General features: G+C 46.7%; 1 protein-coding gene across 2 annotated transcripts in view; it reads right to left on the bottom strand.

The window, feature by feature from the left end:
* The window catches only part of LOC146866980 (caspase-7-like), a 198,392-nt gene extending 184,291 nt beyond the window's left edge, over nt 1-14,101 (bottom strand). Inside the window, exon 1 of one of the 2 annotated variants that reach the window (XM_085603348.1) lies at nt 13,940-14,101. In XM_085603348.1, coding sequence (XP_085459474.1) covers nt 13,940-13,960 — 21 coding nt within the window. In that variant the 5' untranslated portion in view covers nt 13,961-14,101. The remainder of the gene's footprint in view (nt 1-13,939) is intronic. The other variant, XM_085603349.1, reaches the window with a different exon arrangement.
* Nucleotides 14,102-23,971: the final 9,870 nt, after the last annotated feature.

Raw genomic sequence — 23,971 nt, forward strand, 5'->3', positions numbered from 1 at the left:
GTCACCATGGTGACACTGGCCCCTGTATCCCTGTAAGCTAGTGACTCCCTTCCATTAATGGTTGGCTGTTGTCTGTATTTGCCCAGACCACTGGGGCTCACAAACAGGGACAGGTCCCCATCACAAACTAGAACAGCCTGAGTAGGAGTTCTGACTAGGCCAGAGTCCTCTCCAGATCCCAGGGTCAACCCTACTATGCCCTTGTTCTGTGTACCACCACCTATGGTTGCACTAGGGGGAGCAGCTGCCTTAGGGGCAGGTGGAGTGGTACTTGTGGAGTCTTTGGCCTTATTACAATCTGAAGTCCAATGGGTCTTCTGCTTACAGAACTTACACCATGGCTTCCTTGGTTGTTTAGCTTTATTAGCTTGGGTTTTCTCAGATGCAGATTTTTGGGGGCCTGGTGAAGACTGCTGGTCTTTTCCCTTCTCCCCACCCTTATCTGAGCTTTTGGCATCTTCCTTTTTAGTTGCACCCGCCAAGGGCTGGACCTTCTGCTTAATCCTGGTTCTGACCCATTTGTCTGCCTTCTTTCCCAATTCTTGGGGAGAGGTCAGATCAGAGTCTACCAGGTGCTGATGTAAAAGCTGGTTCTGACAATTATTAAGAATCTGCTCCCTCATTATGAGATTATACAATCCTTGGTAATCATTCACCTTACAGCCAGTTAACCAACCTTCCAGTGCCTTGGTAGCACAATCTACAAAATCTACCCAATCCTGATTCTGTGCTTTTTTAAGTCTGTATTGATCAGTGGTTAAGCCAAACCCATCTATTAAAGCATCTCTCAGGATATAATAATCATCAGCATCCTCTTCTCTAACATAGAGGAGCTTGTCTCTACCTTTGTCTGCAAAGGAGAGCCACAGTATTGCTGCCCACTGCTCTACTGGGACCCTCTGTACTTTACAGGCCCTCTCAAGAGCAGATATCCATTTGTGGATGACATCCCCTGTATGATAGGGGGGCACAATCTTGTGGAGGTTCCTATTGTCAGGGACTTTCTCTCTAACTCTAGGGGTTTCATTACTGCCACCAGGGATCTCTAGACCCCACTTTCTTGAAGCTCTCTGAAGCTCCAGGGACTCCCTGTCTAATGCTAACTGCTCTTTCCTTATTTGTAGCTTTGCCTGCTCAAACTGGAGCAATCTGCATGTCCTCTCTTGGGAGGATTCTCTCCTCTGAGGAGAGGCAGAGGTCCTTTTGGATCTCCTAGAATGGTTGGACCCCACTGAGGGGGATCTGTTCCTTCTGGGATCCACCACTCTCCCTTTAGGGATGGAGAGAGTGCCTTTTGGGCCATCACCTCCATGTTGTGAGTGGTTTTCTTCTTCCAGGTCAGGATCTTCATCCTCTTCCTGGTCCTCATCAGAGTCCTCTCTTGGAGGATCCTCTTCTGATGGATGCCCACCCAACCTGTCTACCCCACCAGACCCTAAAGTCTGCATAAAGTCTGCTATGAGCAGGATTTCCCTGAGACGTTGGGTATTGGCACCTTTGTTTGCCTTAAGTTTCCTAAGGGTGCACATCTCCCTGAGATCAGCAAAGGAGAGATGATCATACTTGTCGACTGGGACCCTTTGGGGTCCTTCCAGAGCCTTATGGGCACCTGAACCTAAAGACATTTCTAGTGTAGTGATAGTGGTGTATCTACCTACACTAAGTGTGGCCTACTGAACCCTTTCTTGAGTTGTAGTCAAGGTGTGCTAAATCCTCTACACACAACTCCTAAGTTCAGTAGAACTTATTGTATTCTAATCTTGCATTTATATGTACCTCTGGTACCTAGTAGCTTTCACTTTAGAAATTCAATTTGTTATCTGGTAAAACAATGGCAAGCTTGAATCCAACCGCTGCACACCAATGTGAGAAGTTGGCCTGGCATATGCTGTCTCCTAGTTATAGGGACACCTTGCACCAGTCCAATTCGACTCTTATTGATGATAGGTTTAAGACAACCTTTAAAGAAAGCTATCCTAGTGGTAGCTGTGGAGAGCAGCCTTCAGGCTAAGTCTTGAAGGAGTGTTAAGCTTATTGTTTTACCATAATAACCTCTTGAATAACCAAATGAAAGAGTAGCCCACACAGGTATATATATAAAATATATGTATTTATTCTAGACAGAATCCCACAGTCTCTTTATGAAGCTGTGGCAAAGTTACAATATCAAACAAGCATTGATAGACACAATAAATAGCACTATTAACATTGGGCCCCAGGGGGGACCAAACCATATACTAAAAAAGTGGTATAAGAACCACGACAATTCTACAGTTAATGCCTAGGGCATTCAGGATCGCTGGCCCCTTAAGAATCCACCCCAGGTTATGAGGAAGGGGATACACGGGAGGCGCGTGCAGTGCAAGTAGCTGCTATCGGGATCTCTATTACAGCCTATGGAGAATGTCGCGGTTGGAAATAAACAGTTTAAAAATACTTCTAGCAGGAGTACAAAGTTAAAACGTCAGACTTAAGCTTTTGAAGAGCCCACTACCACGAGAGTACCGAGGTACCACTGTTACCTGCCCCAGGGAAGCCGGGTGCATAGGTCGTTTCTGCTGTCGGGTCGCGGGCTGATTTTCAATGGGAAAATAGTCAAAAGTTCTGCTAGCCAAAAGCGTCGATGATGCCGTGAAGATCAAAGATGTGAAGATTGTAGAGAAGAACCTGAAAGCAGAGGGGACAGAGTCTGGGTCACGGCAAAGTGACCAGGAGGCTCAAAGCAAAGAACCCTTCGATGTCGGGTGCTTCAGGTGGAAAGTGGTGTAGCTTGGATCTGCAGCCACGGGCTCCAAGAGGCTTCAAGGAAGGCCAGTTTCAGGAGGGCGACTGTCCCACGTCGGATGAGGCTCGCTGCGGTGTTAGTGTCCGGATTGGATCCTCTAAGCCTTGGCAACCGCAACCCACAAAGAATAAACAAATCTGCTACAGTGCAGACCCACGAGGTCTGGGAGAGGTCTCCTTCGAGGAGACTGTAGAGCAGGCCTGGAGCAACCAGGGGAACTCTTGATTGTAAAGATAGACCTCCGCTAGGGCCCAAAAGTCGAGAGACAAGGGACCGCGGGAGGCAGCAATTTGGCGTGCGTAAAAGGGCACCTATGGGCCACCAGAGGGGGCTAGGGTGCTGGTCTTTGGGACAATTGCTGTAAAGTGGTTGGCTCAAAAACAGGCCAAAGCACAACTTCCCCACTGGTCAGGGTCGTGTGCTATGCAAGAGGTGGCCGGTGGCTCGGGGTATTGGGGATCTCGGCACCCACGCGGTCCACGGTGCCCAAACTCGTTGAGCACACTCACTGGCCTCTGGGATGCGCTGGAAACCCACCTCAAGGTTTCTGGAAGTCGTCGAAGTTCGTGAGAGCAGCGAAGTTCCAACCGGGTTACTTGCAGTGTTTCAGGTGCCTGCCAAGCAGGGGGATAACTCCTTTATCCCAAAGGAGATTTCTTCCATCAGCTGGGCAGCAGCAAGTCGAAGGTCAAGACTGTAAAGTTCAAGATTAATCTGAGGCTCTGGGGCCACGTTATTCACCTTTATCCCCACGATTAGGGGAGTGTCCAGAGTAGTGTCCACCAATGGTAGGTGATGCGGGAAAGGGTGGCTACACCCTCTCCCTTTTGTGTGTTTCCCACCTGGGCGAGGGGCAGGATGCCCCTGAACCGGTTCCAAGCGGTGTATGCAGAATGAGGCTTCTGCAGCTGCCTACGTGCAACTCTGAAAGGACTTTTGGTGCACCCACCCTGTTCCAATCCACATTATCCTGTCTGGGGAGATGCTAGCACCTCCCTGCCACAGGAGCCCTATTGTCCAGCTGGCGAGGCTGGGGTTTTCCCCAGCAACAGCCAGCCAGGGTCGTGTAGGTGGCGGGTAGTAGCTATTTTGTGAAACTTGTGCACTTTTAAATTGGTGTCTAAATTCTGCCGCTTTTCCCATATCGCCCCTCTAGCAGGGGGGAATCGTACCCTCATGCCCATGGCTGGACTGGGGGTATGATTCCTACATGTTTGACACCAAACACAATATGGTTCTGTGTAGCCATTCTCAAGTTATCGCGATATCGCAATAGACTTATAATGCGGTTAAGAGTATATGGTATGGCTACACTACAAACAACCCAGCAATGATTTTACGAAGGTTGCAGAGAGGCCCTTCTCATGTAGGGGTCCCCCCTCACACATACCTCAGCACCCTGCCTTGTAGGATTACCAAGGCCTGCTATAGGGGTGACCTATGAGAGTATATGTGTTGTAATGGGGTGGGATATAGGATACCTATATCCCTGTAAGGGGTGCCAGCACCACCTTACCCAGACTACAGTAGTGGTCTGGTGGTGTCAGTTTGTATGGCTGTCCCAGGGTGGCACAATAAGTGCTGCAGCCCTGGTAGGCCTACTGAGGGACCCATGCCCTGGGTACCTAGGGTACCATCTACAAGGGACTGTCAGGGCATCCTCAGCATCCAATTGGGTTGTACCTAGGGTACTCACATCGTTTAACAGAGGAAGCAGATAGGCTGGGGTCCTGGATAGCAGGGCCACAGCCTGGCTAAGAGTCATAAAACAGCAAAAACATCAGCAAAACGTTGGGGGCAACTATGCAGTCGATGCCACTCTCCTACACATCTTATAATCCTAACTGACCTAATGCATCTTTTAGTGAAGTTGGTTTTAACATTCTGTGTTTGAAAATACCACTTTTAGAAAGTAGGTATTTTCTTGTCTAACCATCCAAGCCTGCCTCTGCTAGGTTGTGTATTCCTTGTCTGGAGTTTGAGTGACAGGGGATGGGGGATTCCAGGAGACAGGGTGAGTCAGCACAGGGCTGAATAGAGAGATCTGCATGTAGATGGGTGGGAGGTGTTGCACCTGGGACCTGAATAGGACTTTGCCTTCCCTCCACAATGCTGGCTCCACCTCCTGTGGTGCGTCTGATGTCCTGGCCTGCACTGTGAAAGGAAAGAAGGAGTCTTGTCAACAAAGAGCTCCAGGACTGACCAGAACCGGTTTGGACTAGGCAAAGGCCTCTCTGCCTTCAGAGAACAAAGAGAAAATGAGGATAAACAGGGGGCCTAGACCCCAGAACTTTAGATCACTTTTGGGAAACAAGAAGAAACCTTTGCTGAGGAGAGAAACCAGAGAAACTGGGGAGGAGACTATCCCTAAGCTGAGTGCTGTTTGGGGGATTGGCCTGCAGTGGTTGCCTGACTGCCAAAGAAAGGAGAAAGGACTTTTGTGCTACTTTCATTCAACTTGTGATGGATCTCCAAGGGATTGAGATAGAGCTTGCCTCCTGCTGAAGTCTCAGGGACAGTTAGCAATGGGGCAACCCAGTGTCCCTCAGACCCTGGGCATGGATATGTAAAGAAAGACAGTGGTTCTGTCGGGTGTAAAAGCTATTTCTTAAACAATAGAACAATTCAGTGAGTTATTCATCAAGCTACTCCACTTTAAATTCAAGGAATACATATAAAGCACAAAAACAACATGAATTGGTGGGCATCGGGTTATTTTATATAAATTGCGTCATTTATAAATACCCAAAGCGATTTTAGAAGATGTCAAACACAAGGTGAAATATAATGTGATGTGTGACCAAGTGACATATTGTGCACAGTGATACAAAAGTGGTGTGTATTATGTACAAGGTGACTAAAATATGTACAAAGGAAACAGAAGTCCAGAAGCAAAGAATTATTGGCTCTGCAGCTTAAACAAATTAATCTTTTCCACGCAAAGCCTTAATCTGGACCAGGGAATATTGTCGAGGTTTAACCCATGATCTGCACTATTATGTAGTCAACGCGGGTCTTCATCAGGACAAGGGTGGGGGAGGGATGACAGCCTGCGAATGGGAAGGTGCATGAATCAGGTGTATTCCATATCTATACACTAAAGTTGTGTAGTCGGTGACTCAAATGGTGGCAGAAAACTCACCTACATAGGCTTTAGGAGCGCATAGGCATGTGCGCAACCTCATCCCCGTTGTGGCAATTCTAAAAACAAAGGAGGAGAAGAACGGAGTAGTTTTAAGAAAATTCCCTTAGTTATCTGCCAGTGATTGGGTGTGTTAGGTGGTTGTAGAATTCACCGAAGTCCGTACGCGGATAGGACGTGATCATTTTCAAAAGCGCACTCGGACGCTTACAACAAGCCAATGCGGATCACGGGCTGATTCTATGTAAATTAGAGGGAGGAGACAGAACCGCGGGGATTAGAATAAATCCTCCGGTTTAACAAAGGAACATATTTAGGGCTGTGTGGCTAGAAGACTCACCAAGTTACGGGTTTTAGTCAAAGATATAAATTGGTTTGTTCGTTAAAAAATGCTCGCGCTTTGGAGCTTTCTTGTGGCAAGTTGTTTGGATCTGTGGGAAAACCGGGAGGGGGAATAAAGTTAGACCCACTTGGTCAAACATCAACTCCTGATGCGCTCACCTCTAGTAATGATTTGTAGCACCTTCAATAGTTGGTGGTGTGCTCAGTCGTGAGTCCTGGCATGCCGGTATAATTCTACACAGAGCCTACATATCAAGCCACTGATATGCCAACACATAATTGACATGCACGTGTGCGTCGCCTCGTGTGGAGCAGCAGCAGAATGCTGACTCTTTCGGTTGCCCAGCAACCTAATGCCGTAGGGAGCATGTCCCAGTGGTATGTGCGTATGTGGCGTCATCTGGTTGCTTAGCAACCTGATCAACAAGCTGTATGTGGGGCACGATAGCTGCAGAGCTCAAACCTCGGGTTTAGAATCTAGTTGGTATAAAGGCGTTTTGGAGTGTGGATTGCCAAAAAGCTAAATGGGACAATTGTAATTCATACATTGGCGATTACACATTAACACACATTTCTGAGCTGGTTAAAACAAGATTGCATGCACAATAATGGCAGTTATACATTAACACACCGTCATACGCTGGTTATTAAGCGATGCACATTCATATGAACATGCAGTATGCATATTGTCATATATTAGAACAGAAGGCAAGTCGTCCAGACTGTCATGAAGTCAATAGGAACATCATTTAAACACAGAAATTATTTACATTGTAGTTAGGTTAACTACAAGAACAAGGTGCTTGTGCAACATGTATTGTAGTACAATGCACATCTCTGCTCCCACATGGTTAAACACCACAGAAATTAATATTGACATTGTCATTAGGGTAACTACGAAAACAAGGTATTTGTGTAACATGTATTGTGGTATTGTGGTACAATGCACCTCTCTGCTCCTACCACAAAGCGCAGAACCACAAGCCAGGTAGTCATACTCAAATTGTAATTACGCAGATGTACTGTATGTAACATTAGCTCACCTTCACATTAAACGATCATTGATCCTCTTAAATTATACGCCTGATTTAGTCACATCAACCGTATATTATGTAGTGTGGTTTGTGCCCCTCAGATGTTAAAGCTGGCCCATTTGTCTTGAGGTCTCCTCTAGCTCATTGAGCCCCTCCTGTACCGTGTTAAGAAAGTGAATCCACCTAGATTCCTTGTAGTTGAGAGCCATTGAAATGGACCCGCCTCTTAGATGGACACTGATTTTCTCTATGACCCACCAACGTATGCTGTCTGGGGGGTGGTTGTGTGTCACAAAATGCTCAACCAAAGGAGCGCCCTGTACCTTGCACCTTACTCTACTCATGTGCTGTAGTATTCTTGCTTTTACTTTCTGGGCGGTCTGTCCCACATAAAGTAGACCACACGGACAACGGATTGAGTATATCACGTTGGTGCTATTGCAATTGGAAAAGTGTGGTAGCTTGTATGTTCTGTTGTTATGTGTGAAAGTGGAACCTTCATTACACAGGGGGCACGCTTTGCATTGGCCGCATTTGTGATGTCCAGTTATGGGTGGTAGGCCTAGATGGCTCCTGAGGTCTAGCAGTTTCGGGGGTTCAAGATATGCCCTGACCACATTATCTTTGATGTTCCTGCCCCTTTTAAAGGCAAAGACGAGGTCTTCATTGGTGTTAAGTTCACTTGCAACCAAATTCCAATACTTCTTCACAACCTTTTTTATGCCATTGCTTTTAGTATCGAATGTTGTCACGCATACAATGTTTTCTGTCTTTGTAGCTCTCTCTTTCACCTGTAGTACCAGGTGCGTTTGCGTGCACGTTTCAATAGTCCTGTAGGGTACCCCCTCTCCTTTAGACGACTCGTAAGGGTTTCTGTTTCTTTGAAGAAGTCTGTCCTTCTAGTACAGTTCCTTCTGAGCCTGAGGTACTGGCCATACGGTAAGTTATCCTTCAGACTTCGGGGGTGATGTGATTCGTACTTGAGCAGTGTGTTTCTTTCAGTGGGTTTACGGTAAAGATCACAATATAAAAGGCCATCTTCAACTCGAAAGGTCAGATCCAAGAAGTCTATGGCCTCAGTGTTGCTTCTCATGGTGATTTGGATGTCCCTTGTTCTGGTGTTGAGCCAGTTCTGGAATTCCTTTAGCTCGTTGGCATTACCCGACCAAATCATTATGATATTGTCTACGTAGCGTTTCCATACTGTGATCTGGTTTATGTATGGATTGTCATGGCTGTATAGATGGTCCTCCTCATAATTATCCATGAAGATGTTGGCCAGGCTCGGTGTGTAAGTAGCACCCATCGCAACTCCCTTGCACTGGTAGCAAAATTGATTCTTGAAAATTAAGTAATTCTTCTTCATGGCAATTTCCAGCAAAGATATCAGAAAGTCAGTTGGTATCCAATGCGGTCTGGGATGTTATCCAGTGTGATTCGGACTACGTCCAGTGCCTTGTATTGGGGGATAGACGTATACAGTGAGGACACATCAAGAGTCACTAGGAGTTGAGTCTGGACATCATATGGTTGACCCTCCAATAGTTGTATGATGTGCATTGTGTCTCTCACAAAAGATTTGGTCTCAGGGACCCAGGGTTGCAGGAAATAATCAATGAACTGGTTGAGTGGCTCCAATATAGACCCGCAACCAGAAACAATGGGTCTCCCTAGTGGCTTCTCTATCCGCTTGTGTACCTTGGATAGTGTATATATCATGGGGATGCTTGGTTCTTTTTTTATTCAAGAAATCACATTCTGGTTGGCTCAGAAATCCTTCTGACAGTCCATACTGGGTTAGCTTCTCTATCAGGGATTTCAGTTCAGCAGTAGGGTCCCTATGGGTACGGTGGTAACTTTCCAGGACCCCCAATTGCAATTCCATTTCCTCCACGTAGTCGGCAGTGTTCTGTAGGACTACCGCACCACCCTTGTCTGCTGCTTTGATAACAATGGAAGCATTGGTGCCCAGGGATCGTAGCGCCACTCTTTCATCCTTGCTGATGTTGTGCTTTATATATTTTCTTTCCTCCAACAGTTGCATGGTTTCTTAGAGGACGATCTTCTCGTAGGCTAGTATTTTCTCACTCATCAGGTATGCTCCTGGTGTAAAGGTGGATGGAGGTCTGAAGTTTGTGGCAGCCGCTGTGGGGTTATAGGTATTTTTACTGAAGTAGTACTTCAGTCTGATTTTTCTGAAGAATCTCTGCAGCTCAAGTTTAGCATAGAAGGAATCCGGTATCGCTGTGGGCACAAATGATAGCCCTTACGAAAGAACCTCTCTCTCAGCTGGAGACATAGTATGGGTTGATTATTGGGTCCATGCAGTTGTGATTATTTTCGTGTTGCACGTCCTGGATCAAGTTTAATGCCTTGTTGGTATTGGTGCTTTGTTGTGTGCCATCAATTGACATCAATTCCGAGTTAGTCATTGTCTGTGTGTCGCTAGCTGCAAGGTCAGTAGATAATGTGGAGTCAGTGGGTAACGTGTGTTCCCTCAATAACTGAATGTCACTGCTGTTCTCGGGGGGGGGGGGGTTCTCACCCTCTGTATGTTTGTCTGCGTGTTGAGATCTCCCCATGTGTTTCTGGTTGGTAAAAGCAGACACGTGAGGTTCCCCGCTGGGTGCTCCTGCCCTTGTTCCAACTTCTTGGCAGTTCCCAATTCTGAGACGTCCCACCACCCCTGTTGGATTGGTGATAACCTTCCCCTAAAAAATGAGGGCCCTGGTTACCCTGATGGCTAGTGGACGGTCTCTCAGAGTTGGAATCAGAACCACTCCCTACTGAGGAATCTGAGAAGGTATTATACCTCCTGGGTCTCTGCCTGCTTCTGTTTGAGAAGAAGCCTTGGCTGTCCTGCTGATAGTAATCGTCAGCCAAGTATGGATAAGTTAGCTTCTTATCGTAGTTTCTTATATCTTTCGATATTTGTCTAACTTTCTGTTCAATGTTACTGTGTTGAAGTCTGCGAGTGTTTTTTCCACTTGCTCTAGGGCTTCCCTTGCATTGGAGAGGGCACTACCCTCAAGGAATTCCTTCTTAAGGTCAGCGATTTCCTGAGTGAGTTTTTTCACGTATTCAATTGCGGTCTTTACTCCAGGCACCATCCAGTGCCTGGAGCAATTATTGGCAACGTGACTAAACCCCTCCCTAAATTTGGGGACGTCTATGAAGATAGCAGGCTCGTTCCGAACCTGTAGGCCTTTCGGAATTATGTTTGATTGCAGATACTTAGTTAAGACATGTCCATGAAGGCGGGATCAAATCCGTTTTTTCTCCAACCTTGGCTAATTTTTCATCCAGGCTAGCATCAACCGATACTCTGTCTGATCCTAGCAGGAAGTTTGATGCGCCCTGCTCTTGTATCAACCAAGTTATATACTCTTCACTGTAGGATAATGTTTCCTTATCCGACATGCTCCGGAAGATATATGCATACAAAAAAAATAAATGAGAGAAAAAGAACCCTCGCAGGTTAGAACCTGCACTAATTCAAGTCTAGTTAGCAATGGGGCAACCCAGTGTCCCTCAGAACCTGGGCATGGACATGTAAAGAAAGATAGTGGTCCTGTCGGGTGTAAAAACTATTTCTTAAACAATAGAACAATTCAGTGAGTTATTCATCAAACTACTCCACTTTAAATTCAAGGAACACATATAAAGCCCAAAAACAACACAAATTGGTGGGTATCAGGTTATTGTATTTAAATTGCGTCATTTATAAATACCCAAAGCGATTTTAAAAGCTGTCAAACACAAGATGAAATACAACATATTGTGCACAGTGATACAAAAGTGGTGGGTAAATGAGGATAAAAAGGTGTACCCAGACCCCAGAACTTTAGATCACTTTTGGGAAACAAGAAGAAACCTTTGCTGAGGAGAGCAACCAGAGAGACTGAGGAGGAGACTATCCCTAAGCTGAGTGCTGTTTGGGGGATTGGCCTGCAGTGGTTGCCTGACTGCCAAAGAAAGGAGAAAGGACTTTTGTGCTACTTTTATTCAACTTGTGAAGGATCTCCAAGGGCTTGAGATAGAGCTTGCCTCCTGCTGAAGTGTCAGGGATAACAGACTTCACCAACCAGCTCCCAAAGAGTTCTTTGGAAGTGCCTGCTGTTGTGTTGGGCCTTCTGAGGGACTGCGTGTCACAACAAGCTGGAAGCGCGACTCACGAAGAAGAAGTGTGTCGCCGCCACAGTCGCTGTCATCGCATCGCTGAAGAAGGGTGTCGCCGCTGCCGCTGTTGCTTCACAACGCAGAAGCGCCTCGCATCGCAGGAGAAGAGGATCGACGTCTCATCAGATGCCACCGCATCATCGGAGAAGCGTGTCACCGCTGCTGTCGTCGCAGCGCTGAAGAAGGGTGTCACCGCTGCAGCTGTCGCATCACATTGCCGAAGTGCCTTGCATCACCGGAGAAGAGGATCGACGTCGCATCAGACGCTGCTGCATCACCGGAGAAGCGTTTTGCAGGGCCTGTCGTGGCTCAGAAGAATTGCTGAGTCGCCGCACGGCCGTCGGGTGTGCAAGCATCGTGTCACATCAAGAAGAAGACGCCATCTTTGTTTCATTGCACCGGATCTTCATCGCATCACAGTTTTTGCTGGTCGCATCGCCACGGAAGGGCAGTAAGAAACCGATGCATCACCTTCCCACACCGAGACGAACCAACGCATCCCCTATGCATCAGTAGGGACCCGACGCATCACCGTTCTTGCATGTAAGGAACCGACGTATCACCTTCCCTGCAACACTTTCGTTGTATAGCGTTACGCATCCAAAGGTACATTGAACTCAAAGTGTCGCATTTGAAGTACAGTATTGTGGATTTTTGTCGTTTGTGGTCTTGTGTTAAATCTATATAAAGAATACTTATTTTTAATATACAACTGGTGTGGTGTCCATCTGTAGTGTCGTCACTGGGTTACAGTATGTGTTCACAAATGCTTTACACACTGCCTCTGAGATAAGCCTCTCTGCTCATGCCAAGCTACCAAGGGGGTGAGCAGGGGTTATTTTAGGAGTGTACCCCTTACCCTGACTAGACACAAGGGTCCCTATTTGGTCAAAGGTACCTACCTGTACCAACTAGAGACCCCCAGATCTAACAACTACTTTATGATTCAAACCTGTGACTGGGCAATAAACAGAACTCTCTCAGAACTGTGTTAATCACTTGAGTTATTTTACCACTATTGTAATTCTCTCACAATTGCTGGGTAGACAATTATCTCTGCAGCAGGTGTCTTAACCTTGTAAGGTATTTTAGGATGAAGCCATTTTGTGACTAAGTAAGTAATCTAGAACAGATTTACTGTCCCATTTGTCCTTGTTACCAATTTCTGTGCAGCAGACATTTTAAACAGAAATGCATATGTTGACTATTAGTCAGCTATGCCCTTTGTGATTGATAACACCCACTTTCCTCTGTCACATTTTGTCCCCCAAATGTAAAGATTCCCCGAGTTACTCGTTTCCAATTCCGGCACTGCTCAAAAGTAATAGGCCATGGGCGAGGGACGCAGTGCTTAATAATTTGGAACATAAAGAGTGCCGGTGCCCAAAGCACTGCCCACGCGGCCGGCTCTATTAAATGCTCTATTAAATGTCGGCATAACCAAGGCTGCGTAGTCCTGAACCCAACTCTTATATACTGGCAGGCACTCCCTACCCCTTTTATCTCACTCTTGCAGGTTACTGCCTCTCCCTTTGTGCCTGTTATTCCCTTTTCTCTTCATCCTCCTTTCCCGTTTGGAGAGTTAACCCTTTCTTGTTCTCTGGAAACCTCTGATGAGGAAAATAAATGCGGGTCCCGCATTGGACCATAGGGATGTAAGATGCTACACAACGTGCTTTTCTCATTGGCTGCTGGATCTGCAGCAGTTGTTGTAATGGCATCACAACTCTTAAAAGATGACGTGCACGAAGATTGCAATTTGGGACAGGGAAACAAAGCACTCTTTTCTGAGTATGTGCCAAACCAATGATGAAAAATAATATTTTGTTTTAAAGAAACCGAAGGCAGCCCACCCTACTATCACTTTCCAAATTAAGGGGCATATTAACAAGCCAGGCGATAAAATTATCGCCGCTAAAACGGCGATAATGGGCTTGATAATATGCTCTGTGGAATTCCAATTGAAGCCCATGTTAGATGTCGTTCACATTTAACATGGGCTTCAATTGGAATTCCATAGAGCACATTATCAAGCCCATTATCGCCGTTTTATCGCCTGGCTTGTTAATATGCCCCCAGATGTTTAAACAACGCTGAAACAGGTACGAAGCTCTGTGCTGTAGGATTCTGATGACGCACCTGCAACCGAAAGTGAAAGTCGCCTGCTTGTCCACTGCATAGAGTTTCATGTGCTTCAGCTGCCTTTGACCCGCTGGCATTCATTTCCTAAGACTCGTGACAAACACGCTTTCCTTTCGGTATAAGGTGTCATGGCTTAAAGTTTAGTTGCATCAGCTCTTCACATAGTCAAAATCTGACGAAAAACGCGCTTTAACCCCCGATGGGGCGGGCGCTGAAACCCAGCGAAGGTGAAAGATGGGCGAAACAATACACTCTCTGCCAAACACACAAACAAAGACAGACTGACATACATGAATTATGAATAGCAAGCTTTACCGTGTCGAGTGCAGAGTCCATGGCGAGAGAAAAGCCGCAGGTCCCCTCAGTAACAACTGTCGACTAACTGGGAATAGGTAGAGAGGCGGACACGCCCCCAGCCGCACCTTTACTGCCGGTAAAACAGGTCCTCCGGCCTTTTATTACGTTCGGTTCCTTCAGGATCTTACTTTCACTTTTCGGGAAGTCACGGGGTTCGGTCCTAGTCGCCATGTAGCGCTTGGTTGTTTAGAAGCTTGCACAGAGTGACACGATTTAACAAACATGCCAATAATTTAAAATGGAAAGTGAGACATTTGTAAATCAAAATCCGGGAATGAACTTTCCACATTAATTTATATTGAATCACAGACATATTTAGACGGAAGAGAGCTAAAATAAAGCATTTTTTTCCTTAAAAACTCCCGAGTCTCCTGCCTGAATGGGTCTATTGGCATGTATGTGACTATCACTTTGACTTGGCATGACAAAATGCGCAGCTTTGTAAATGTAAACTTGAGACATTAGTTACTTATTTTTCACAACTTTCAGCATTGTATTGAGGGAGTCTCTGAAAATTGAGAAAGCTTGGGCATTCAGTGCTACTTCGCATACTGCCCTTTCCCTAAGATCCCTGTTCAACAACTGACCAGCGGTGGGTACTTAAATCAAACAACATGAATCTCGTCATTTGTTTCATTAATGCTGTCCGGGCAAAAACGCCACTCCATAGTGCCAATATCGGCAACACTCACCATCCCCCCATACAGCAATCTCTCAGCGAAATAACCAGACAAGACACCTTCTTTGTGGAGAAAATTGCTGCAGGTTTATTAGCATTACACATTGCCAAGATTGGTGGGTTAGCTTACGGGCGATCCCAAGGCAGGCAGCCCCTCGCCGCCTGCCACCTGATGAGCCAAATTACACTGTGGCCAATCCAATCGGTGTCAGTCAGATTTGGGGGAGGGGTGACCCCTCCCACCGGTGGACCGCCAGTCCACTCCCTTGCTCATGCCCCAGAGGGGGGCAGAGCCTTCCAGGCAACCCCCGGTTGCTCAGGTCCTCAACCGACCGTAGGACTAACGGGGCGTCGTCGCTCCTCCAGGGTCCAACGCGAGGACCTCCCTGTGGATATTTGGCTTTAGCACCCTTACTGTGCTCGTGCAGAGGGTACCCTTCTATACCTTACAGCCTCTGGATCGCCCTGTAACTACGCCACAGCTCTGGGTGTGGCCACCGCCACCCCAGAGCCCCCAACCAAGATAGGCTTCCTTACTTACACCCTGCTGTCCTTGAGGCCTCACCCTATACAAGTAAGAACAGGTCCAAACCCATTCTGGACAGGTGTACCCCATCTTCATCAAAACACCTTGTGGCCTTAGTGTGCAGTAAACCATGACGGATGAAGGCAAACCCCCTTAGCTCAGAGAATTTCCTCATGGCGCTGTTACCTTCCTGCAAGAGACCTCCCTGGCTTCCCATGATTGTGCGCCCCGCCACACCTGCCGGGGCGTTATCTCAGCCCTCCATATCTCACAGGTCCCCAGCCGGATGCTCAACTTACACATGGTGACTGTCAATGCTTGAAGCAGTGCCCTTCTCCCCAGAGATGCCAGATTATTCCCTTGCAGGTGTATGACCAGCACAATAGGAGGAGGAACCCCCCCCCCAAGACTCTGTTGTGGCTTCTTCATCAAGCCGGTCCAGCGCATTCCTGGGTATCCGAGCCAAATAAAGTCTACTCTGAACAGTGAATTTCCGCATGACACGGTTAGCTCATTTGCGCGAGGCTTCCTGGCCTCCCTAGACCGGGCTCCTTGCTTCACTAAGCAAGGGGTTATCCTTGACCCCTATAACTCACATGTCCCTCAATAGTTGCTTTCTTACGCATGGAGGACGTCATTTCTTACAGCAGTGCCTGCCTACCCAGAAAAGACAACTCATAGCCCCTTACGTGTATGTCCCGCTGTTAGGAGGGGTGACACCCCCCGGTCTGTGCCGCAGCTATCCTCAGCAAGCTGTCCCAGCGCTAGCCTAGGCCCCCAAACCGAATTAACTCAGTGGTGAAAACAACACTTGTCTCCTGCATTCCGCCCCTCGTGCCACCTTGAAGACGCACAAAAGACCATATACCCAACCATTGGTCCTGGCAAAATAAAGAAATGCTGGCTTGCTTAACACCCTTAATTGAGCACTGCACACCTTTCTATACACTCCAGTTTGCACCTAAGCCTGCTTTCTCGAGCCCCTCTCCAGGTCCAGCAAACCTGTCCATGCCCCCTCTAACAAGGGTAGGCATCTTGACCTACATCCAGCTGATACCTGGGCCTCTCCCCGGTCCAGCAAACAAGTCCAAGGCCACCTTTAGCAGGTGAAACTAGGTTGCTAACACCCTTATTGACAACCGCACACCAGTATAAACAACTACTCCAGCTGGTACATAGTTGCACAATAACACTGCACCCCATCAAATCTCTGGTGCTTCACAGTGTGCCTTTGGAATGCTCCAAGTTTGCCCTCACATGATACCTTAACCTATCTTCCAGCCACTCCCCGGGGTGGCTGCGTACAGACGTACCTTATAAAACATTGGGATTCCCATAGTCCGCCCTGCCTGATGCGCTCCACTGCTGATTGCCCATAGCTAGCTTCAGAGATCACGCGGTTCCTGGCACTGTACCCATCTGCCCTTGCATGGCCCAGTAATGCCATGGCATCGCACCTGACCCCCACTGTTGGCGACACCTCTCCCTTTCGTGTAGTGCCAACTTATGCAGTGCACCCCGCTTTCTTAACTGCCCTCAAACAGATGCCAGTACCTGCTAACCATCTGAACCTGGATGCTAAAACCCGTAAGAGTGTCGGGATCCCAGATTCCCAGTCACAGTACATCTACAATGGATCCGCTGGGAGATACCACAAACCGCAAAGGTCATGAGAACCTTAAAAAGCACCCAATTTCCACCTAGGCATACCTCTAAATGAGACTGGCTCCACACAGCTGTAAGGCCAGAGGCACATATTAAACCTATTTCCTGGTTTTTGCCACTTGGCACCCTTCTGGATGAAAACAGATGCAGAGAGGTGCGTGTGCCCCTAGGGCATGAAGTCGCTGAATAACCAGTGCATGTTATCCACTTTCTAATACTATGTAAGCTAACTGCCCTACTGGATCGACCGCATGTCGAATTGCTTCCTAAGGACTGTAGACTTGCTGCTCCAACCCAATTTGACCACAAAGCTTTGGGACAACCTCAGTAACCATGCCCTTATGGAACATCTACCCCAGCGTAGACTACTGACATATTTGGGACACAGGTCGCTGAAGATGCTCCTTTCAGTACTAGCCCAAGGAAGGATATCCCTGGGGCAGACAAGTCTGTGGAAACTGGAAGGGAATAATATGTGCAAGAAACGGCCCTTGTCTGGATATTGATAATGCCAAATGGTCTCTAATACCTTGTCGTCTTATGTCCTCTAATGACGTATTTACCAACTTTTGCCTTGCAGTCCACTTCTAGATGACTTCTACCAAAACCCACCTGCTGCCCTGGCTAAAGCGCGGGTGAATATGCCTAGCTGAGGCGACCAGTGACATGCCCATGTTGCCTGACGACTGTGCCCCGTGCGGCGGCCCCACTCTATGGCCCGCCCCGTCTACCACCATGAGGTGGTGTAGAGCGCCCGGCAAGCCATGGCGTTTCTTTCCATTCATGCACAAAATCTCTGCCCCAACCGGTATTACTCCGGCTCAAACCCAATTGCCAGCGCATAACCACTGGAACTGGAACAATATGGCAGCAAGAAGATGAAGGCAAGGCAAACCACAAGAAGCAGCCCTGAAATAATCCCCGCTGAAGGAGGGTGCGGGATGTTACTGATAAAGCAAAGGGGGTGGGACTGGCCCGGGTCTCCATGCCCAGAACCCTCCCCGCACCCCCCTCAAGACAATTCAAAGTTATTGCTCTCATAGACCTGAGAGAAGAAGGTCGCACTGGCCAGTCCTTGGACCAACAGACCCCAAACAGGTGCCCACATCACAACAACTCCGAAGTTGCCCATATGGCCCCTCCCCCCGCATTCACAAAACAAGACTGCTGGGGGCGCATGCCACGAGCTTCGCCGACCCCAGGAGACAGGACAGGCCGTGCCCTTGCGCAACAACTAACCAACCACACATGGCACACCTCAGTCTACTTTACCCTAAACAATAATTCACTGCCCGTCACTTGGGGTGTTCTCTACGACTTCATCAGGGCTTTCTTTCTTGAAAATTTCTTGGCAATATCTTCTCAGAAGCCATACTCGGTGGGGGACCGGAGCATACAGGACTAGGATTGGCGGCCTCTTAGATGTCAGATACACGGGTCATGCAAGGAATCTGAGTGACAAATGGGATCGATATATACATAGGAGACATCAAATGAGATGCTACATAAGTTGAGACATAAAACTTAACAGGACACTCAGAAGTTCTTGCCAGGACGGAAATAGAACCGTCTTGGAGATATTGCCAAGAGATTTTCAAGAAAGAAAGCCCTGATGAAGTTGTGGGGAGTACCCCAAGCAACAAAACACGAGTTGGCTGGTGGGGCAAAAGAGGAAGAAAGTTAAAGGCAAAGAATGAATACAAATACTGTGTCAAAATATTTGACTTGTTTGATTAAGCTGAGTGTGTGCTTGGGCAGAAAATATTAGTTGTTAGAACTGCTGTGCACATGCAGCATGTATTGTGATGTGAAAGGTGATTTGATAATGCAGGCAGATAATTCCCTAGTTAGTGTGTAGCTCCATCCTCCTACATGGCAATATATTTAGTCAGTTTGTACATTTACCCTTCGTGGGCAAAATATAAACCATTGTGTACTGTGTCGTGGCTTGTGCACTAACTGCTCTTTAGAATATGCTTTGCACTGTGTGTCGTGGTATACCATGTGCACATTCTACTCCACAGATTGTGCTTTACACAGCAAGTCCAGTGCCATTTTGTGAACAATCTGCTTCATTGTGCGCTTTAGACATTGTGTCCTGGGCAAGACATGCAAATCTGCTGAAAGATGTGTGCTGTGCATGCATGTCCAGTGGCCTGACATTTGTATAGTATATCTCCTAGAATGTCTTTTGCAGTTGGCTTGGTCCACGCTTGTGCCCTGAAGCCTGTCTTTTGAACAGAGTGTTTCTCAACCATACCGGTCCTTTTGCATTGTGTATGCGAGCTCTGTTTTTGCACAGCCATTTTTCCTTTCTGTCTTTTTGTGCAGTTCACTTTGCACTCTTGCACTCTTTTCGACTATTGCATTAGATAAATAGAAACAAGCAGCACAGACAAAGCAAAATCAACTTGTGAATAACTCAAACTAACAAACATTGGCAATCCAAACAGGTCTCGCCAATGCAAGAGCGGGTTTGCCAATGGGTCTTAGCGATATTGTGCACCAGCGTGGCTGCTGTTCAGCATGGCTAAAGGTTTGTGTCATAGAGCAGAATAGCATGGAGTAGAGTGGTGTAGAGTGGAGTAGGGTGTCATAGAGTAGAGTGGTGTGGAGTGTTGTAGAGTGGCATAGAGTGTTGTAAAGTGGAGTGTTGTGGCGTGGACTGTTGTAGAGTAGAGTAGAGTGAAGTGGAGTGGTGTAGAGTGGAGTGATGTAGAGTGTCATAGGATTGCGTAGACTGGAGGGTTGTAAAGTGGCATAGAGTGGAGGCATAGAGTGGAGGGGCATAGAGTGGAGTAGATGGACATGAAGTGTCATGTCACAGAGTGGTGTAAAGTGCTATAGAGTGGAAGGGTGTGAAGTGGTGTAGCAGGGAGTGGAGTAAAGTGTCATAGAGAGGTGTAAAGTGACGTAAAGTGGAGTTGAGTGTCATAGAGTGAAGTTGCAGAGAGTGGCATAGGGTGTCATAGAGTGGAGTGATGTACAGTGGAGAGGCATAACACAGAGTGGAGTAAAGTGTTATAGAGTGCAGTGGAGTGGAGTGCTGCAGATTGGAATAGAGTGGAGTGGCATAGCTCAGAGTTCAGTAAAGTGTCATAGAGTGGAGTGGCATAGCGTGGAGTGGCACAGAGTAGAGTAAAGTGGCGTAGATTGGAGTGGCATAGAGTGGGGTAGAGTGTGGTAGAGTGGAGTGGCGTGGAGCGGGGTAGCATGCAGTGTAGTGTTGTAGGGTGTAGTGTCATACAGTAGAGTGGAGTAGAGTGTTGTGGAGGGTCATAGAGTGAAGAGTCATAGAGTGGAGGGTTGTAGTGTCATACAGTGGAGTAGAGTGACCTAAAGTGAAGTGGCGAAGAGTGTCATAGAGTGTTTTTAGAGTGGAGTGCATAAAGTGGACTAAAATGTTGTAGATTTAATGCAGAGTGGAATAGAGTAGAGAGTGATGGAGTGGAGTGCCGTACAGTGAAGTGTCGTAGAGTGGAGTACAGTTAGCCTAGAGTGAAGTGGCATAGAGTGTAGTGGCATAGAGTGTAGTAGAGAGTTGTAGAATGGAGTTGAGTGGAGTGGAGTGGCATAGAGTGGCGTGGCTTAGAGTGGAGAGGCGTAGAGTGGAGTAGAATGAAGTGGTGTAGAGTGGCATAGAGTAGAGCAGAGTGTCATTGAGTGTTGTGGAGTGTCATAGAGAGGAGAGGTGTAGAGTGGCATAGCATAGAGTGGAGTAAAGTGTCAAAGAATGAAGTAGAATGGAATGACATAGAGTGGAGTAAAGTGTCATAAAGTGGAGTGGTATAGCGTGCTGTGGAGTTGAGTGGAGTAAAGTGGCGAAGAGTGTCGTAGGGTGGAGTGTTGTGGAGTGTCGTGGAGTGTCGTAGAGTGGAGTGTCGTAGAGTGGAGTGTCGTGGAGTGGATTGTCGTAGAGTGGAGTGTCGTAGAGTGGAGTGTCGTAGAGTGGAGTGTCGTAGAGTGGAGTGTCGTACAGTGGAGTGTCATAGAGTGTTGTAACATGTAGTAGAGCATTGTTAAGGTAGACTGGGGTGGCGTAGGGTGTTGTAACATGTAGTAGAGCATTGTAGAGGTAGAGTGGGGTGGCATAGAGTGTTGTAGCATGGAGTGGCACAGAGTGGAGTAGAGTGGAGTAGAATGGAATAGATTGGAATGGAGTAGAGTGTCATAGAATGGAGTATCGTGGAGTGGTGTGTCATAGAGTGGAGTACAGTGGCCTAAAGTGAAGTGGTATAGAGTGGTGTAGAGTTTCATAGAACGGCATAAAGTGGAGTGGCATAGACTGGAATAGAGATAAGGGGCGTAGAGTGTCGTAGAGTAGAATATTTTAGAGTGGAGTATCGTAGAGTGGAGCGGCATAGAGGGGAGTGGCATAAAGTGGAGTAGTGTAGTGACTTCTAGATTGGAGTGGCATAAAGTGGCATAGAGTAGGTGGTGTAGAGTGGAGTAGAGTAGGGTGTTGTAGTTTGGAGTAGAGTTGCATAGAATGGAGCAGACTCAAGTAGAGTGGAGTGGCATAGAGTGGAGTAGCGCAGAATGGAGTGGCGTAGAGTGAAGGGGAGTATGGTGCCGTAGTGTGACTTCCAGATGTATAAACCTTAATTATGTGTGAGTGAATAAACAAAAAACATGTTGCCAGAGTAAGAACGTCCGAGGGATAAATTAACTAAAGCAGGGTCGTACAATGTTTAGCCACAATAATACCAACGCAGATTTGTAAAATATCTACCAGCGATAAACTTGTATACAAAAAATCTAAACACAAAACATTACCATATTATTGATTTATTTATAAGGTGCCCTCTACAATATTAAGTGTCTTAATAGTCCATCTCCAATTGAAAAGGCAATTAAGCATGAACAATTACGTGGAATAAAATGTAATGATTAGCATGACACAGGATAGGGTTGATACACTGATGTCAAGGGACGAGGAGTTTCAGGACAGGGGACCCAAAATTGAAAACCTCTGCTTTGCTCACTGTTGAAAAGCGACCTTCAGAGCAGAGAGGATACCCATATTGAAGGATCTCAGGGTGAGAAATTGGCACAGGCATGAAATCATTTAATCTTGTAAAGCGGAACAATACCATGCACACACTTGAATGTCAGACAGTACACCAGTATGAAGGTCATACATTTGGTGAGTGGAAGCCAGTGCAATCTTGGAGAAGCTGGTAAATTAATTGACCATAGCACCAACTGTGCTGGAGCATTCTGTGCATATGATGTTGAGTCAAGTGATACACTGGCACTGGCACCCTCCAAGTCGAGCATAGTCTAGCTTCTAATTGATTAGGGACATTACAACACACCATGGCGGTGAACCGAATTGCTGTAAAGCAGCACTTGTTTCAACTGCCAAATACACTGAAAGGTAAACTGTATCATTTAGCTAATGTGCGCTTCAAACTTAATTTCAGCATCGCAAATAACCCACAAAATTCTTTGCTTAAATCTCGCAGTGTATGGAAAGGCCGAAAATAACCCCGAAAATAGCAGCTGGCAGGGCCTTAGCATAAGTAACTTGGTTTGGGAGCCACTCAATTTATATCCTCCATGCTTCTTTTGAGTCGGCAGAATGTGTGCAATGGGTATTGGGTATGAACTCCAATGTACTATGCCCAAAACTAGGTTACATTAGCACCAGTGGGTGCATTTTCAGATTGTCTCCTGTCTCCTTACTTCACTAAACGTGGCTGTCAATCCAACAGTTGTATTCTCTGGGGACACAGGTGTCTTTGGCATGGAATGCATGGCAGTTCCCTCCAACAATGTCCTCACGCATGGCAGCCATCTTGAATTGGGAGAGTAGCCTTTCCTAAGCATTAATTTACGAAGGCAGAGAAAAATAATTTCTACTTCTGTCTCAGGGAACGCTGGGACACCATACGGATGACTTCCCCATTCAGTATGCACCTCATGCAGTCTGTGTTAAGGGGCTATTAGTGTGCTCTTGGCACATGCCCCTTCCCATAGCTGTGCCCTTTCTTTGTTTACTTTGTTTTCTTAGTCGGGTTACATTTTAGTATAGTTTGTTCCTTTGTCTTTGTTTACTCTCCATGGAGTCCTGTATCTGGAACTGTCCTGCCGCCTCTGGAGACAATCTCCTCTTTGCCCTACATCATGCTACAGAGCTCTCCACAGATTGGGGGCAGAAGGCCATTTAACTTTCCCTATACTTTCACTGTTTTGTTTGCCTGCTTCCAATCAGTTCTAGGTGCAAGGCAAACTGGGAGGTTAAGGGTCAGAAGCAGTGCATTAGTTCCTAATACCTTCTCCTACTGCATGAAACCCTTCATAGATGCTACCGACATGCAGCCATGTCTATTGTTATGAGTAAAACAGAAGTCCTCTGACTCGTGACATCCTTAAGATTGGTTTCATAAGAGGTTGAAAAGCATCAACTGCTACCTTTATACAGTACGTCCTATTTGCCCAAAAAAATAGAGCCACTTTGAGGCTGGTCCTAGGTCTCCCACTTGATGTGGCTTAGCATAAGATCAAAGGCCATAGCTCCGAATACTGCAGATGGATCATGTAAGACGAGGAGTTAGAGCCTTCCCTAGTTGGCAGCATCAATGACATTGCTCAGCAAGGAGACTAGAATTTTCTTTCCCTCATGCTGGTGGCAGAAGGCTGAACAGTGGCATTCCAGGAGGTGATGCTGGTCAAATCAACTCTATTGCAGGTCATCTACACATGCCTTTAGACAGTTATCCTGTAGGTTGCCGGTATATAAAACGGACGTTTTGTTAACAGGCAGGTAAGAGATAATGTTTTTAGCCACTGAGAACATATATATACTTTAGTAGCAAATTGATCACAAGGACCCTGAGCTTTTTGACCAGCTGCACTACATCTTTTTTGCCTACTTCTGAAAAAGACTGGCCCAGAGTCAGTATCTCTATCAGTTTTGGTGAAATTAAAAGGTCTTCGATTTGAACCTAAAAAATAGAGTCTTGGATGTCTTCGACTTTCATAATGAAGAAACGGCCACCACTCTTTCTGAGATAGGAGGCACATGTGGCATTACACTGAAATAGAATACATATTTGAATGATTTCCAGCAATTTTCCTGTTGCTAATAAGAACTTTTTTCACAGTGAAGATCTTT

Source organism: Triturus cristatus, chromosome 1_2 (genome assembly GCF_964204655.1).
Source record: "Triturus cristatus chromosome 1_2, aTriCri1.1, whole genome shotgun sequence".
Classification (NCBI taxonomy): Eukaryota; Metazoa; Chordata; class Amphibia; order Caudata; family Salamandridae; genus Triturus; species Triturus cristatus.